The sequence below is a fragment of the Larus michahellis genome, chromosome Z, assembly GCF_964199755.1.
Source record: "Larus michahellis chromosome Z, bLarMic1.1, whole genome shotgun sequence".
Lineage (NCBI taxonomy): Eukaryota > Metazoa > Chordata > Aves > Charadriiformes > Laridae > Larus > Larus michahellis.
The window spans coordinates 36,834,440-36,848,529 of NC_133930.1; the positions used below are offsets into that span (position 1 = coordinate 36,834,440).

Genomic DNA, 14,090 nt, shown 5'->3' on the forward strand with positions numbered 1-14,090 from the left:
GCTGGGAAAAGCTGCATCAGGCTGGCTACAGCAGTTTCTGCTCTTCATGAGTTTCAGTTTAAGGCCTCTTCATTTAGATTTGTGAATAATGTGAGAAACCTTAGCTGTGTGCTGGGAGACTTGTTCAGCAGAGCCACAGGTAACACATTTGAACTAAAAACATTGCTAAAGTTATCCTTTTGTGACATATGTTGCTTATGCTGAGCCCATGATGATGGATATGGCATCGTGTAAACGTTTCACCACTTCTTAGTGATAAGTCATAGAATTAATCAGTGGCTTTACCATTCATAAACAGCTATTAACTAGCCATTTCACATTGAATTTTATGGCGTTTTCAGCCAGTAGCCAAGTGTGGGTAGTGCTTACATGTACTGGAGATAATGAGAAAAAGATGGGTTGATATGATGGAAAATCAGAGGGAAAGATAAGCATTTTTCATATTGTTTCATGATCTTGGAGATTCTGTAATTGTTGCTTAATAAAAATAATTCTTTTAGTTTAAGTGGGAGAAAAAAATCCTTGTCTTTCACTTTTTTTCCATCTTATCTGAAAGAGGAAAGAGATGGGTTTTTTTCTGCAAAAAAACATTTTTTTAAGTCAAAAAATGAAAAATTATGACCAAACCAATTGTTTCAAACATTATTTTGAATGTTCTTATCCAAAGCCCATGTGCCTTTTAAAAAAAATGAAAGATTTTGTGAAATGTTTATAGGTAGATAGAACATGCACAATTTTACACCATCAGGCATGCACAGAATTATGCAGGAATAGCCACATTGGATCATGACGGTGGTCCCAGATCCTCTCTGTGACAATGGCTTGAGTGTAAGTGGAAATACCAGACTATTTTAAGTGGACAGACATGTACACATATAAAACAATACGTACATTATTATATATGCATCACTGTAAAAAAAAGGATTATTCTCATAAGTATGCATAGCTTTTCAGAACATATACATTGTTCTATGGATTTGTTATTATGTTCTCAAATAGCACCTGTAGATGCTATTTCTTAGCTCCTCTCACTCCCTCAACTGTAAGGAAACAAGGCCCATGTAGTTTATCCATCAGAGGCCATGTATCCTATCAGTATAGTCATGTCTTCTTTTTGGTAATTTCCTCCCATCTTTTTTTTCCTCAAAGCAGTTGTTCGCCTAGAAAGAAACACTGCTGTTTCCCTGTATGTTCTTGCTAAAGGAGCATCAGCTTCAGAGCACACTGAGTTTCCAGTGGTTTGTGGCAAAGATTCCTCTTCACATAACAAATTGTGAAGATATGATAATCCCATCAATTAAATAAAAGGAATTAAGTTAAAAGTATTTAGAGTTTCTGTGGCAGTAGTCACTGGGATTGTGGGAGAGAGGAGATTTCATATTACTAAAATGTGACTTGAAGCCATGAGAGTGCTTTGCTGTTATGGCCATTTATGAACAAATATATATGAATAATTTTTACTGATGCTAATCTGAAAAATAAACCCTCCTGCAGATAGCAGTTTATAGATTTGGGTGGGTGCAGGTGGGGGTGGGGGCAGCAGGCGTTCCTTTTCCTGATGCCTCTCTGTTTTGGTTCTTTTTACCTCAGATGGGAAAGTACGCCCTGGACTGCCTGTTCCTCATCTTGTGGAGGGGGCATTCAAAGCCGCAGTGTCTCATGTGTGGAAGAAGACATTCAGGGTCATATCAGCCCAGTGGAAGAATGGAAATGCATGTATACTCCAAAGATGCCTGTTGTCCAGCCTTGCAATATATTTGACTGCCCAAAGTGGCTTGCTCAGGAGTGGTCTCCGGTAATCAGCTTAGCTTTGTTGGTTTTGTATTTGCCACAGTAGGAATATATCTTAAATTATAGTTTAGTGAGCTTGTGGAAGCAGGAACATGCACTACTTTCATTCCTTATTCCTTATTACCATGACCTTTGTTTTAAATTATGCTATTTGTCTAACTGCAAAGTAAATACTCAGGATTAATGTATTAATAACATTAACGTGATTAAGGAGAATGATGGAAAAATAAATCAGACCTTTATTTTTAATTAGTGACCTTCTACTAATAATAGATTGCGAACATAAATGAAATGCGCGAAACAAAACCAGTAAGCACATAATGGTATATCTTTATTACAACTTGTCAGCTATAAATTGAATATCAAGAATTGCTGAGAAATTTCCAGAAATACATGGTCATAAATGACTCTGCTCTTTGATGGTTGTAGTTGTCTGTTCCTGACTCACCTTTCCTTCTGTATGAAAGTAAATGTCTTTGAAATGTCATTCTACAAAAGTAAAAAAGTACCTTGATTTTGTACATAAAGACTGAATCTTGAATGTAGTTTCTCACCAGCCCAGTTTCTCAACAAGTAAAATGGGTTTTAGCAGCTAAGCTAGCTCACCCACAGGTGAGGTATTCTTGACTGATTGCAAAGTGTTTGGTGATTTCCAGATGAAAGCTGCTATCCAAGAGCAAAGTAATGTTGGTAGTATCCGTAGCCTTCCCCACTCGTTGGTAGTTTTGATCCTCTCCCATGCAGCCACTTCTGTACAGGGCGGGAAATTGATATTCCTTACCAAAAATAAATGAAAAAACACTTAAGAAAGTGTCTGAGGGAAGAAAGCCCAAATAGTTTCCCATTCTGTTTGGTGCCATGTTCCAAAATAGCTGAGTGTCACCCCTGTTAACCCATAAGCCCCAGTACTTTGTCCAAGCAAAGCGGAGTGGCTCCAGATGAAACTGACAGGGTGTTGCTGAGCATAGCCAATATGGGATGGATGGCCACAAGCCAAGTAGCCACTGCTGAGAAACTGGCACTGCAAGAGAAATACAGAGGCAAAATGTTCAAAGCAAGTAAATGTGCAAAGCAAAAAGGCAAAAATTTATGTCAATTTTATACCTTATCCATAACTACCAAATATTATGAATGATTTATGTTCAAGGTTGAGTGTTTCTGCATCATATTTTGCTCTCTGATGTACACATATTTCTATTGCATATTCCCCTTTTATTTATCACCCCTGTGACATACCACACACAGCTTTTTTTTTTTTTTTCTTTTTCTTTTCCCCAGTGCACCGTGACGTGTGGACAAGGACTCAGGTACCGTGTGGTCCTTTGCATTGATCACAGGGGGATGCATACAGGAGGCTGTAGTCCTAAAACAAAGCCACACATAAAAGAAGAGTGCATCGTACCCACTCCCTGCTACAAACCCAAAGGTAATGGGGCAGAAGGATTCTCATAAATTTTCTGAGCTCTTCCATGCTGACCAGTTTTGTTTTTAGTGCTGGTAGCACTGTTTCCACCTGCGCTGAGTTGTGAATTTACACCTTTAATGCCTGCTGCTCCTATTCCAGTCTGCCCGCTAGCAATCGGGAGTGAATGCTGGCCCCTTCCTCTTTCTTACAAGCTCTGGGGTTTTCACTGTTAGTTTGTGATCCAGCAGAATAAAGCAATGCAAATGTAAATTTGATCATAGTCTAAGTAGGTTTGGCCCCACTGATTGTGTCTGGGCTAAATTTGCCCTATTTTTATAAGGAATTAATGATATAAATAATATCTATGGTAGATAAATGTAACCATAATTTTAAAGTGCCTTTTCATAACTTGGAGCTTGAAATCGGTCAGAAGCAAGCATTGTGTATCCCAACATGAGGTTCCTCTCACTAGCAAGGCTGCAAAATTTTGCAGACTGTTAGAGTTGAAGCATTTTATAGCAAGGAGTACTCATGATTTGTATAGAAATGTTTTCTCGACTTGGGCCTCAGACAGAATGATACTGGGATAAATCCCCCATGTTTTTGTTGAGAGAAGGAGAATATATTTCTGCAGCTCTTTGGATGTTCTTATGAGGTGGGAATGTTAAAAAAAGTCTTGGAGGCTGGATTGGATTAATGAGCAGTGGCCAGGTGCAGCAGACACAGGTATTTGACCATTTCCACAGGTATATGAGCGTGCATGTGTTTGTGTGTGTATTCAGCTCTGTTGACACAACCTCTGTGTCTGTATGCTAACTAACTTATGGAAACTTCGGGGCTACAGCAATGCGGGTGAGCTGAATTTTTTTTCCTAAACTGGAGACTTAAGCCCCACCATAAGAGGGTATCAATTCCTTTTAAAAAATGAATTGCTATCGTGATACATATGAAGAGCATCCGTGACCTTGTGCTGATCCAAGACGGAACAGTAGAATTTTGAATTTTAATTTCTGCAAGTTCACCCTCCAGGATGAAAAAAAAAGGCCCTGTGACTGTGATAGCATGACTCTGAGCCTCATATGGAGATTCAGTGGATTTGGGCTCAGTCAGTCAGCTGGTTTTATGGGGCTTTATGGGTTGTTTTTATGGGGCTTTATGTGTTTATGGTGTTCAGAGCTCAGGTAAAGCAAGATCCTGTCTGCCTGTAAGCAAAATGCAGTAAAACACAAAAAAATCAGATGTTGCAAACCACCCACAACTGACTTCTGCCTAGGGAACCTGAGAAGGGTGGAAGACCAGGTAGGAAAGCTTTGCTTGCCTGCATCTGTCAAGAAGTCTCTTCCGATGGAACAAAATAAATTCCTCTTTGCTGGAAGCCCACTCTTGCACAGGAGTGGCATCTTTACCCTGGATAAACTCTTATGCTGCCCTTTGCAGCACATACATGATTAATTTCTCATTGTAGGCAGTTATTTCTTCCTTCCATTTTTTCCCATGGGATGGAAACTCCTACACTAAGTGTACTGTTTTGCTTGCGTTTAATTTTAGTCCTCATCTCAGTTCTGCAATGCTCTTACAGTAGTCCCTCCATAATGCAAGCGGGAATGTTTGAAGTCCCGTGTACCTGAAGCTGAATCATGTTCTCAGAAGAGAGTTGAACCAGGTGTTATACAGACGTCTTTTCAAATCCAAAATATTTTATTTATGTGCTGGAAGTTTGTCCTTTTTATTTCACAAATCTAGAGTTAAAAATTTAAACCAGTAGGTATAGTGCTTTCCTCTATTGGATGTTTTAGTCTTAGCCTGCTTTTTCCTTCTGGTTCTGGATTAACATAAAGCAGAAAAACAATCTTCCTAGCTGACTGAAGTAGCAAGACAAAAAAGTGGAACTCCCTCTCCTTTTAACACACTGTGCTAAGCAGAAATAGAATGCAAATAGTTCATTTAATTTATTTCATTTTTGTTTATTCAAGCACTGAGGCACTTTATCTTACACCAATAATGGAAAAAAAATTTATATCCCTGGATTAAGTAGTGATTTTCAGTTTTAATAGGGAAGGTGTCTTCATCTAATACAATTTTCTGTATAGTATGTGATTTACATGTTTTTAGTGGAACTGCTTTTTAAAAGGAGAGAATTTACTTTAACCTCCAAAGGTAAAAATTCCTCCTTAGCTTATGTTAGGAGTGCTTTTTATTCATTTTTTTTGTCAAAGCATACTGTACAACATCAACATTTCTAATCCTCTAACTCATTTTACAGTGTAGATGATAATTAACTGCACCTCTAAAAAGAAAAGTTATTTAAAATGTCACATAACAGGCAATGGTACACAAGAGCTTTTGCTTTTTACAAGCACTTGCATCCAAGCAAAAAAAAGCACAGGAGTAAGATCTGGCTTTCCAAAACCCATAAAACAAGCTGCAGAACATATAAATAGAAATATCTCCAACATATTTTGGATAACAAATGCAGTAAAATATAGATTAAACTAAGAGCCGTGCTGGCAAATATTCATCCTTAAATGGCACTAATAAATATGTTAGAGTAAGAGCTTGGCAGGCTGTTTCTGAGAGAGAAGCATACTAACTCTATTACTGTCCCTTTTTTCCTCCATTAGTAACTCGCTCCAAGGAAATTTGCTTGACTAAAGTTGCAGTAGCTGTGAAATCAAGCTGTAAGTTGTTGTTCCTCTGTGATACAACCGACAGATGGGAAATTTGGTGCACGTATGTGAAGGGTTTACTGTTGTGCACAACAGAGTCACAGAAAATTCCCCACTACTCTGAATGGCATTAATCTGCTTCCGTTGGCGAGTACAAATCCGTACATTTTATAAACCCAAAATACTTAGGTGATTTGTGAGTGGCAAATAGGTCTGGCCCTGGTTCTCCTTAGTGGTCTGAGTCTCATTCCCTTTTATTCGAGCATTTTTCCCCTGATCCTAGCCCAGAACATTTTGTTGAAATGCAGACATCCTTCTCAAATTATAGTGCCAAATTTGCTCTTGCTTTATACCCCTGTAGAGCTAAAACAGCTCCACCGCCTTCAGCTCAAACACCCCGCTTTGACACCGCATGAAAGCGGAGTTTGGCTCGCCAAGCGGCGTGGCCCTGCGCTCCCCAGAGCAGAGCAGTTCATTACGCCGTGCGCACATCCTGGAGGGGAAGAAAAGCAGCTCTACTGTTTTCCATCAGAAATGACAGAAAAAGTATCAAGCTCGTTGTTTTGGTTTTTTTTTAAATCCACATAGCCGATGAACTGATAAACTTAAAGTTGAAAAGTATAGTGGGGCCATTTTATTATGGTTTCTCTGTTTTTCTGTGGTATCGCTCATCAAATCAGGGTTTTCTTCCTTTTCATAATCTATCAAAAACAAGCTTAATGTGTCTTCTGAAGTTCTAAAATTTAAGGGTAAACACAGGGGTTTTTATACATTTTGCCTTTGCAGTGTCAATAGAGGCCTGTTACACTTGCAAGACTCTCTCCAAAAATACTTTCCAAAGTCCCTATTTTTACAGCCCAGTTGAATTGTCTGAAAAGTCACTTAATTTGCCTTTCTGGTTTTAAAATGCCATAGCCCTTCTAGCTGCAACAGCAAACTATCTGGCCATATAACCTTCTAAGCGTCATAGTCCAGGTGACAAAGGAGTTTCTTTCTCTCCTGCTCTACTTTCTCTTTTTTCTTTGTGCTCAGTTTCCATGTGGATGAAAGCACATGTGCATCACCAGTGTGCTTGGAGAGAGAGGGGGGGCTGGCACACCTAGCCGCGTTACTGCATGCTTCCTATTTTCACATGCTTGTGTTTGTTCTGTAGAGAAACTTCCCGTGGAAGCAAAGTTGCCATGGTATAAGCAGGCTCAAGAGCTGGAGGAAGGGGCAGTGGTATCTGAAGAACCATCGTAAGTCTTAAAAATTTGCTTACAAGATGTTCTTGTGATGTGGGGGGTGTGGTGCTGGCGTTGACCTAACATGAACTCTTGAAATTGTATTTGGCTTTCGTTAGAGTGTAAAGGCTAAACCCAACCCTGTGGACATCACTGGGCCTAAGGCTGTGTCACACTTAGGGATGAAGAGACAGAACTCAAATCCAGAAATGCAGACTTAATTTGAATAAATATACACATGTTTTATTTAAGGTCATTTCCAATAATATTATAGTGAGAGTCTGCCTACTTGCGTAGTTATATGTTCCCCACTACCACTGTATCTCTGCAGCTCAACACCTTTATTTATTCTTACAATACCCTTGTGAAGTAAGAGGTAAAATACAGTGAAGATTCCCCCACACCTCTCCCCGCAGGAAGAACGTAGTAGCAGACAATAAAATGAATTAACTTTAGCAGAAAATAAACTAGAAACCTGAGCTCTGTGGTTCGGATTGCCTTATCATCAATTACCTCATCTTTTCAGGGAATTTCCCCTCCCAGCTTTTCTAGACCACTTCATGGTCTTTGCCCAGCCGCCTTTGCAAGAGGAACCTCAGTCAGCACCTTGTGCCCTGTTAGTAGCTCTTCCTCCTGCTGCAGACCCCCCTGGATGGCAGGTTGGCCTACGCACATACATTGACAGTCCCCTTGCATTGGGGCTCCCTGAAACCATGTAAACTGTACATTTTCCTCCTAAATACGTAAAATTAACTCATTATGTCCCTCAAATGTGACTTTTTCTTTTATCTTTTCCTACTCGTTTGTCTTCTGTTTCGTGAAAAAAAAAATACCATTAAGTTAGAAAGAGGTGGAAGGCACAAAATAGTTACAGGTAATGCTGAAGGAAAAAAATATTACAATAAAAAGCCAGAAAAGAACACTTCCACTTAAGGTTGATCCCTGATTTTTTAATATATCAAAAAGAAAATCTAACTGTATGAATCAAACCTGTTATAGCCAGGTTCTTCACAGAATGCTATTGAAAATACAGTTTTCATTGCACGTGCTCCATTTCATTAATAGCAGGAGCGTAGAAGAAGTTAGAAACATTAAGTGGTTTTAAAAAACCCTCAGAATTTCATTCAGAATTGGGTTTTATTGTCATTTATGGATAATTAATCTTCCTTAGGCCAATAAAATAGCAATGAAAAGGAAGCTGCAGTAAAACGTACTGCAGCTGATGTAACATATAAACCTTTAGCAATGAGGTTGAGAAACTAAAAATACTGTTATGATTATGGTTTGGATATTTTAGTCTGGATCTGTGATAAATGCCTGCTATAACTGTAACCTCTGTACACAGCTTTAATCAGTATCCAGTTCCTTGTGGCTGAGCACGTGGCATTTTTTATTGCAGCTGCAGCTGTGTATTAGACATTGTTCGGTACATAATTGCAGGTTTGGCATGGTTAATTTGAATTGAAGTAATTTGAAACTGAAACACTGAAATAGACCTAGAGACATCTGTAATAACGTCCTCAAAATAAAAATTATTTTAATCCAGCTGCCATAGGTATACATAAATGTATATATATACACACATACATGTATACACACATATTTGTACATATATATACAAACGCACATATTCATATGTGTGTATATATATGGATAGCAGCTATTGCATGCAATATAATGAGATGTTTAACTGTTCCCAGAGTTTCATAGACTTCGTAAATTGATTCATTCAGTGTCAAAGTCTGGAAAATTCAATCTTTCTGGATGTACTCATTTTTCATTTGTAAAGTGCAGTTTATTTTATTGTGTCTTTTCTTGTGGCTATACTAAACCACTTAGCTACATGTAAATAACGCCTGGAAGAATACATTCAAAAAGATGTATTATCAGGAAGTTTATCAAAAGAAATAATACTGATATGTGGTCATATCTGGAACAATTTGTTACACTAAGAAATTTTTTAGATAAATTCTGTAAACATTGTTGACAGTACTGTAGAAAAAGAGTATGGTAATAGATACATGAGTATATGCAGCTTTAAATATTAACACCAACGATATGGAGAGAATAGGCATAACCTGCAGGGAACGATGAAGAGTCTTTTGTTTATCATGATACGTATTTTGATAAAATATTCTGGAAAACCTTATGGGTATATTACCTGTGATACTAAAACAGACCTTGGGAGATACAAAGGGAAAGTAGTTTATGAAAGTTGAAATGTTTTAAGTGCAGCCTAAAACTTTACAGTTTCACTGCTCTGCTGCAATAAAGGCCCTGTTCTGCAAAGACATCCTAATCTTCTTACTCCATCTCATGCAACACTTCAGTGATAGCGATAGGATACTAACATACCAATACAGAAGGGCACAGTCCAGACTAGGTTCATTCTGCTGTGAGGTGACATTTCGTACGTTTTTTTTCTCCTTGCAAAGCACAACTCTGGGAGCATGTATAAATCTGAATTTATTTTAGGCTGATGATAAAACAACATGGCATTAAATGAAATTCAAGTATAGATTGTTATATGTGTTGACTAACAGCTGAAATAAAGGACAAAAAGTCAAGGTCTTTATGCAGACTACCCCAGAGCTTGGCGATATCCGTGCCTTGTGTTTAGTTTGGAAGGATTTTTAGTGATAAGGCACGAGGCAGAAAGACCAAATAAAAACTTAGAAAACTTGTGCTGAAAGGGCCATCCCTGTCTGTAAACTGTAACAGCCATCTGCATATTGTTCCAGAATATCTAATCTCTTGACAGCGACTTTGAGCAGTGAACTTCCACAAAAATTGGTTTTGGTGCCTCACTATTAATAGTGTTTTGCATTAATGTCTACCTTCAAACACATATTCATTTTAGGTCCTGGTTATTAGACTGAAAAACTGTATGGAATGACATAAAAAAGGAGTGAAAACATTCAGAACTCACCAAGATACAATCAACAATCAAATCTGATGCCAGTTATATAGCATCACTTGTCCTCCTTCAGCTGTGTAGGGATTTCAAGTACACCAGCTAGTTGAAAAGCAAGGTGTATGACACCTTTTGGGCTGTGTTTCTGCAGCCATGCAGAGACACAATGTAATACTCCATTACCCACCATGCTGACCGATGTCAGGCTATCACCCACGTGTTTTGACTGATGAATGCTAATTTGAGGGTCGGAAAGGTAGAGAGTTTTTAGATGTTGGATCAAGCACTGGCTGGTGTAAGACTGTGTGATGTGGCCAGCTATTTTGCTGACTGTGAATTTAAGTAACTAGAACATGATCATCAATTTCTTACTGTCTTGTGCCTAAACGTGTTGTAGTGTGTTACTTTGCTGTAAACATTTTCAGAAAACATACCAGAGGTTGTAAAAAACAATTCTGATTGCTTGCTTCCCCTCTTCTGAGGAAACCATTTTTCTTTTATCTGATTCAGTAGAGCAGAGCTGGCTGAGTAGGGTTTGAGGGTGGGAGTTGAGTTGGGCAGCCAGGATGGGCTTACCTTGAGACCCCACTTGTCCGCTCAGCGGGGAGGGAACAATGGGCAGAGGAGAGGCAGCGTGGAGGGGAAGGGGAGTGTTTGTAGAGCAGGAGGAAGAGCAGGAGGCCTCCAGCGTCATGCTAAGCCAGGTGCTGAAAAGGTGTCATTTTAAATGAGAGTTTTTAAATGTTGGATCAAGCACTGGCTGGTGTAAGACACCATGTGATGTGGCCAGCTATTTTGTGACTGTGAATTTAAGTAACTAGAACATGTTTTGTGTTCATGAGCGTGTTTGCTTGAAGTTGGAGTAATAGAAGTTTCTTCAGACAAGCTATGCTTATGTGATTTTCCTAGTCACTCTGTATTGGTGCAATAATTACCAGTTTCATGACTGCACTTGGGCAGACGTCAGATGCATACTGTGAGTATAAACTTACATTTTTTTTTAACACTGACCTTCCACCTGTAATTTTTGATCATTCTCTTAACGTGCTGCTAGAGCAACAGATGCCTCATTTTTATTCCATCTGTGTGTAGTGCCTTCCATTATTTATTTCCTCAGGAATTTCTAAAGGAAGCAAGTCTTACAGTTTAATTTTGTCTGTATATGTCTATCTGTCAGTTGCCTTCCTCTTCTCTCAGCAATGTCTGAATTTATTCCTATTAACTGAATTTGACAGAGGTATAAAGTTGTCACAAAGAATTTTACCCCTCTGTCAAATTTGGTTGATATTTACCAGGAAATTCAGTGCTAGTACTTTCCATATGTTTCGCTGAACTACAGGACTAGGTAGAAAACTGACACCCTACAGTTCCCCAGTGGAAGGAAAGGTTTCTAAAGGAGTTTGGTCCTTAAGAGATACCAGAGAACCCACTTGGGCACTCAGCCTTCAAATACAGATCCATGTTAAATTGGTCTTCATCGGTTCCGCTGCTCAAAGTATAAATCATAACCAGCCACTCGAAGGCTAGAGGGGTTAGTTATGTTTGTGTTGTCTGACCTGCTGCACCCCTAGATTGGGTCAATTAAATATTAATTGCTGACAGAACTACCTTGAAATACTCTAGATTGGTAAGAAGGTATTACAGTCTTTGTTATGATAAAGGTTTAAGGTGAGAATTCCCTGCTGTCCTGTGTTGTCATACTTATTGTTCTCCTGTTGCTGTCCATCTCTGAAGTGACCATTCACCAGGCCTTAGAAATATGTTATCTGAGGGAGAAGCCGCGGTATCTTTCTGTCTGACCTCTTTCATTGGAGCTCATTACACCAGCACAGCATGACAGCTGGAGTCAGAAAGAGCAGTAGTCATGATTAAAAAAGCATGGGTTTTTCTATGTGTAATGAGATTGGTTTTATGGGTGGTGGAGGGGTTGTTTAAAAGATTTCTGTCTCTAATTCTTGAAAAATGCTTTTGTATGTTAACACCGTACCCAGCTTTTAACATACTGCCATAAATAACCCTGGTGCTAGCCATAAAAAGAAGGGCCGGGTGTGGGGGGGAAAAGGGCAAACAATAATATCTGGATGCCAGATGGCACCATCGTAGTGATGGGGGCCACTTCAGTAAAAAACAAAAGGAAATTCCTGACATGCATCAGTGGAGGGGACAAAGCCTTCAGGGAACTGGATATGGACAGAGAGGCCAGTGTGGCAGAGTCACCCAATATCCCCTTCTTACTTTTCAGTAGATATTTATATTTCCAAAGACACGTAAGCTATTTTATTTGGGTTTTCCCTGTTAAATAGTTTCCATCATGATGTTTGTACCTGTTTCACGGGTTAATAAGTAATTTTAAAACTTCCTACAAATGTTTTATTTTAAAAATAAAGCATGTTATGGTTATTGGATTGCCAAAAGAAGTAGTGAGGACATACACACACAGACTGTTGCTTGTCCACTTCAGCGTCACACAGTGAAGAAGAAGAAGGAAGTTTAGGGAAACTTCTCCATGTTAAGATCTAATGGCAAAAAAATTAACCTGTGTATGTGGTTGGTCCTAGGGAAGATCAGAAATGCAGTAGCCTAATATTAGGTAATGATTTCTATTTATTCAAGGAGCCCCTTTAGACAGTCACCACTACTTAGGATTTACGTTAATATCTGTACAGGGCAGAAGCAGTATTCTTTCCCTGGGAAGAAAAGCAGTGCCGAATTTATGGAGAACACCAACAGCATGGAATGATTTGACTCAAAGCTGAAGGGAAAGATCATCTTCAAACCAAACTGAAGACAAACTGTAGAGGGACAGATTGTAACCACTCAGATTGGTATTGGACATACACAGATGGCCCTAGTGCCATTACTCTTACAGATGGAGCCCTGAGATTTTACTGATGAATAGTCATGACCTCTGTGTCACTTCTCTGAACAACAGCACCAGCAGCTACCCAGTGCCACATGTGAGCATCCTGTGCTGTTATCCACACGTTAAAACCTATAGAAAGGTGGCCTCTCCTGGAATGGATTAAAAAAAAAAAGCATTAAGCAATAGAAATCAAGGGCAATATGTAATTAATCATCAGTGAAGAAAATAAGACATTTTTCTCCATAGCTCAAAGGACATCAGTCTTTATACACACTTTTTTTTTTTGCTTCGTAACACACATTGTAGAAACCCAAGTCCTAGACAGAAGAGGCTGTGGCTATGTACATAGGTGTCTGGAGACCTTCACAAAACTAGGCAGAACTCTCCAGGGGACTCACCCTGAACTCACTATGACCTGCTGCAGAAGGTCTCCCATTACTGAGCATTGTCTCTGTCTTTGTGTTTGTCTTCTTCTGACTTTCCCAGTTACGTATATGTTGCTATACAGAGGGGAATATACAGCAGTCCTTAGCTGTGCCCGAGTTTGAAGGAAAAAATATTATTATCTCAAGACTAAGTACTGCCATTGTCGTAACTGTTCTCAACTTAAATTTTGACATCACTTTTGCTACCTTTATATGCAAGTGATCAAGTGATCATTGTGTATCACATTTTAGTCTACAAAAGCTGGATTTTTAAATACATTTCCTATATATAACTTAGAGAGGAAGTTTTTTTTAAAAAAAAAAAAACACTAGACACGCTGTTGTCTGAAAGGGGCTTTCTCATCTATGAATGTGAATAATAATCTACAAATGCAAACAGTCCTTGCAAAATTGAGCTGGGCAAGTGATATCTACCCAGTGTTCACGTGTGGATGAAATTCTGTGGACGACTGCAATTCATTTGTACTTGCAGGTCCATTGGATGTGTAGCCTGAAGGCTGGACTGCTGTGCAGCATTTCACAGTTTGACCAATATTTTGTATTAAGTGCTTTACGTACAAACATGGAAAGTTGGCTTTGCTGTCAGATTTAAATTTCCTTAAAATATATTTTCAGTGATTGTAATGCACTACAAAAGCAATGAGCCAAAACCAGCTCAGTACCGCACCTGAACTACCCCTCCAGAAGTCCATACATTATGGATATATACCTGCATACATTATGCAGCCCAGTGTAGGCTAATGTGCATATGAAAAATGGTGCAACAATAGTCCCTTCAGCTG

The 14,090-nt window shown here is 38.9% G+C and overlaps 1 protein-coding gene across 2 annotated transcripts in view; it reads left to right on the forward strand.

The window, feature by feature from the left end:
- The window catches only part of ADAMTSL1 (ADAMTS like 1), a 470,647-nt gene that overhangs the window by 371,954 nt on the left and 84,603 nt on the right, over positions 1 to 14,090 (forward strand). For both annotated transcript variants that reach the window (XM_074570361.1, XM_074570362.1), the window contains 3 exons: positions 1,591 to 1,795; positions 3,070 to 3,217; positions 7,016 to 7,100. In XM_074570361.1, the coding sequence (XP_074426462.1) occupies positions 1,591 to 1,795; positions 3,070 to 3,217; positions 7,016 to 7,100 (438 nt within the window). The remainder of the gene's footprint in view (positions 1 to 1,590; positions 1,796 to 3,069; positions 3,218 to 7,015; positions 7,101 to 14,090) is intronic.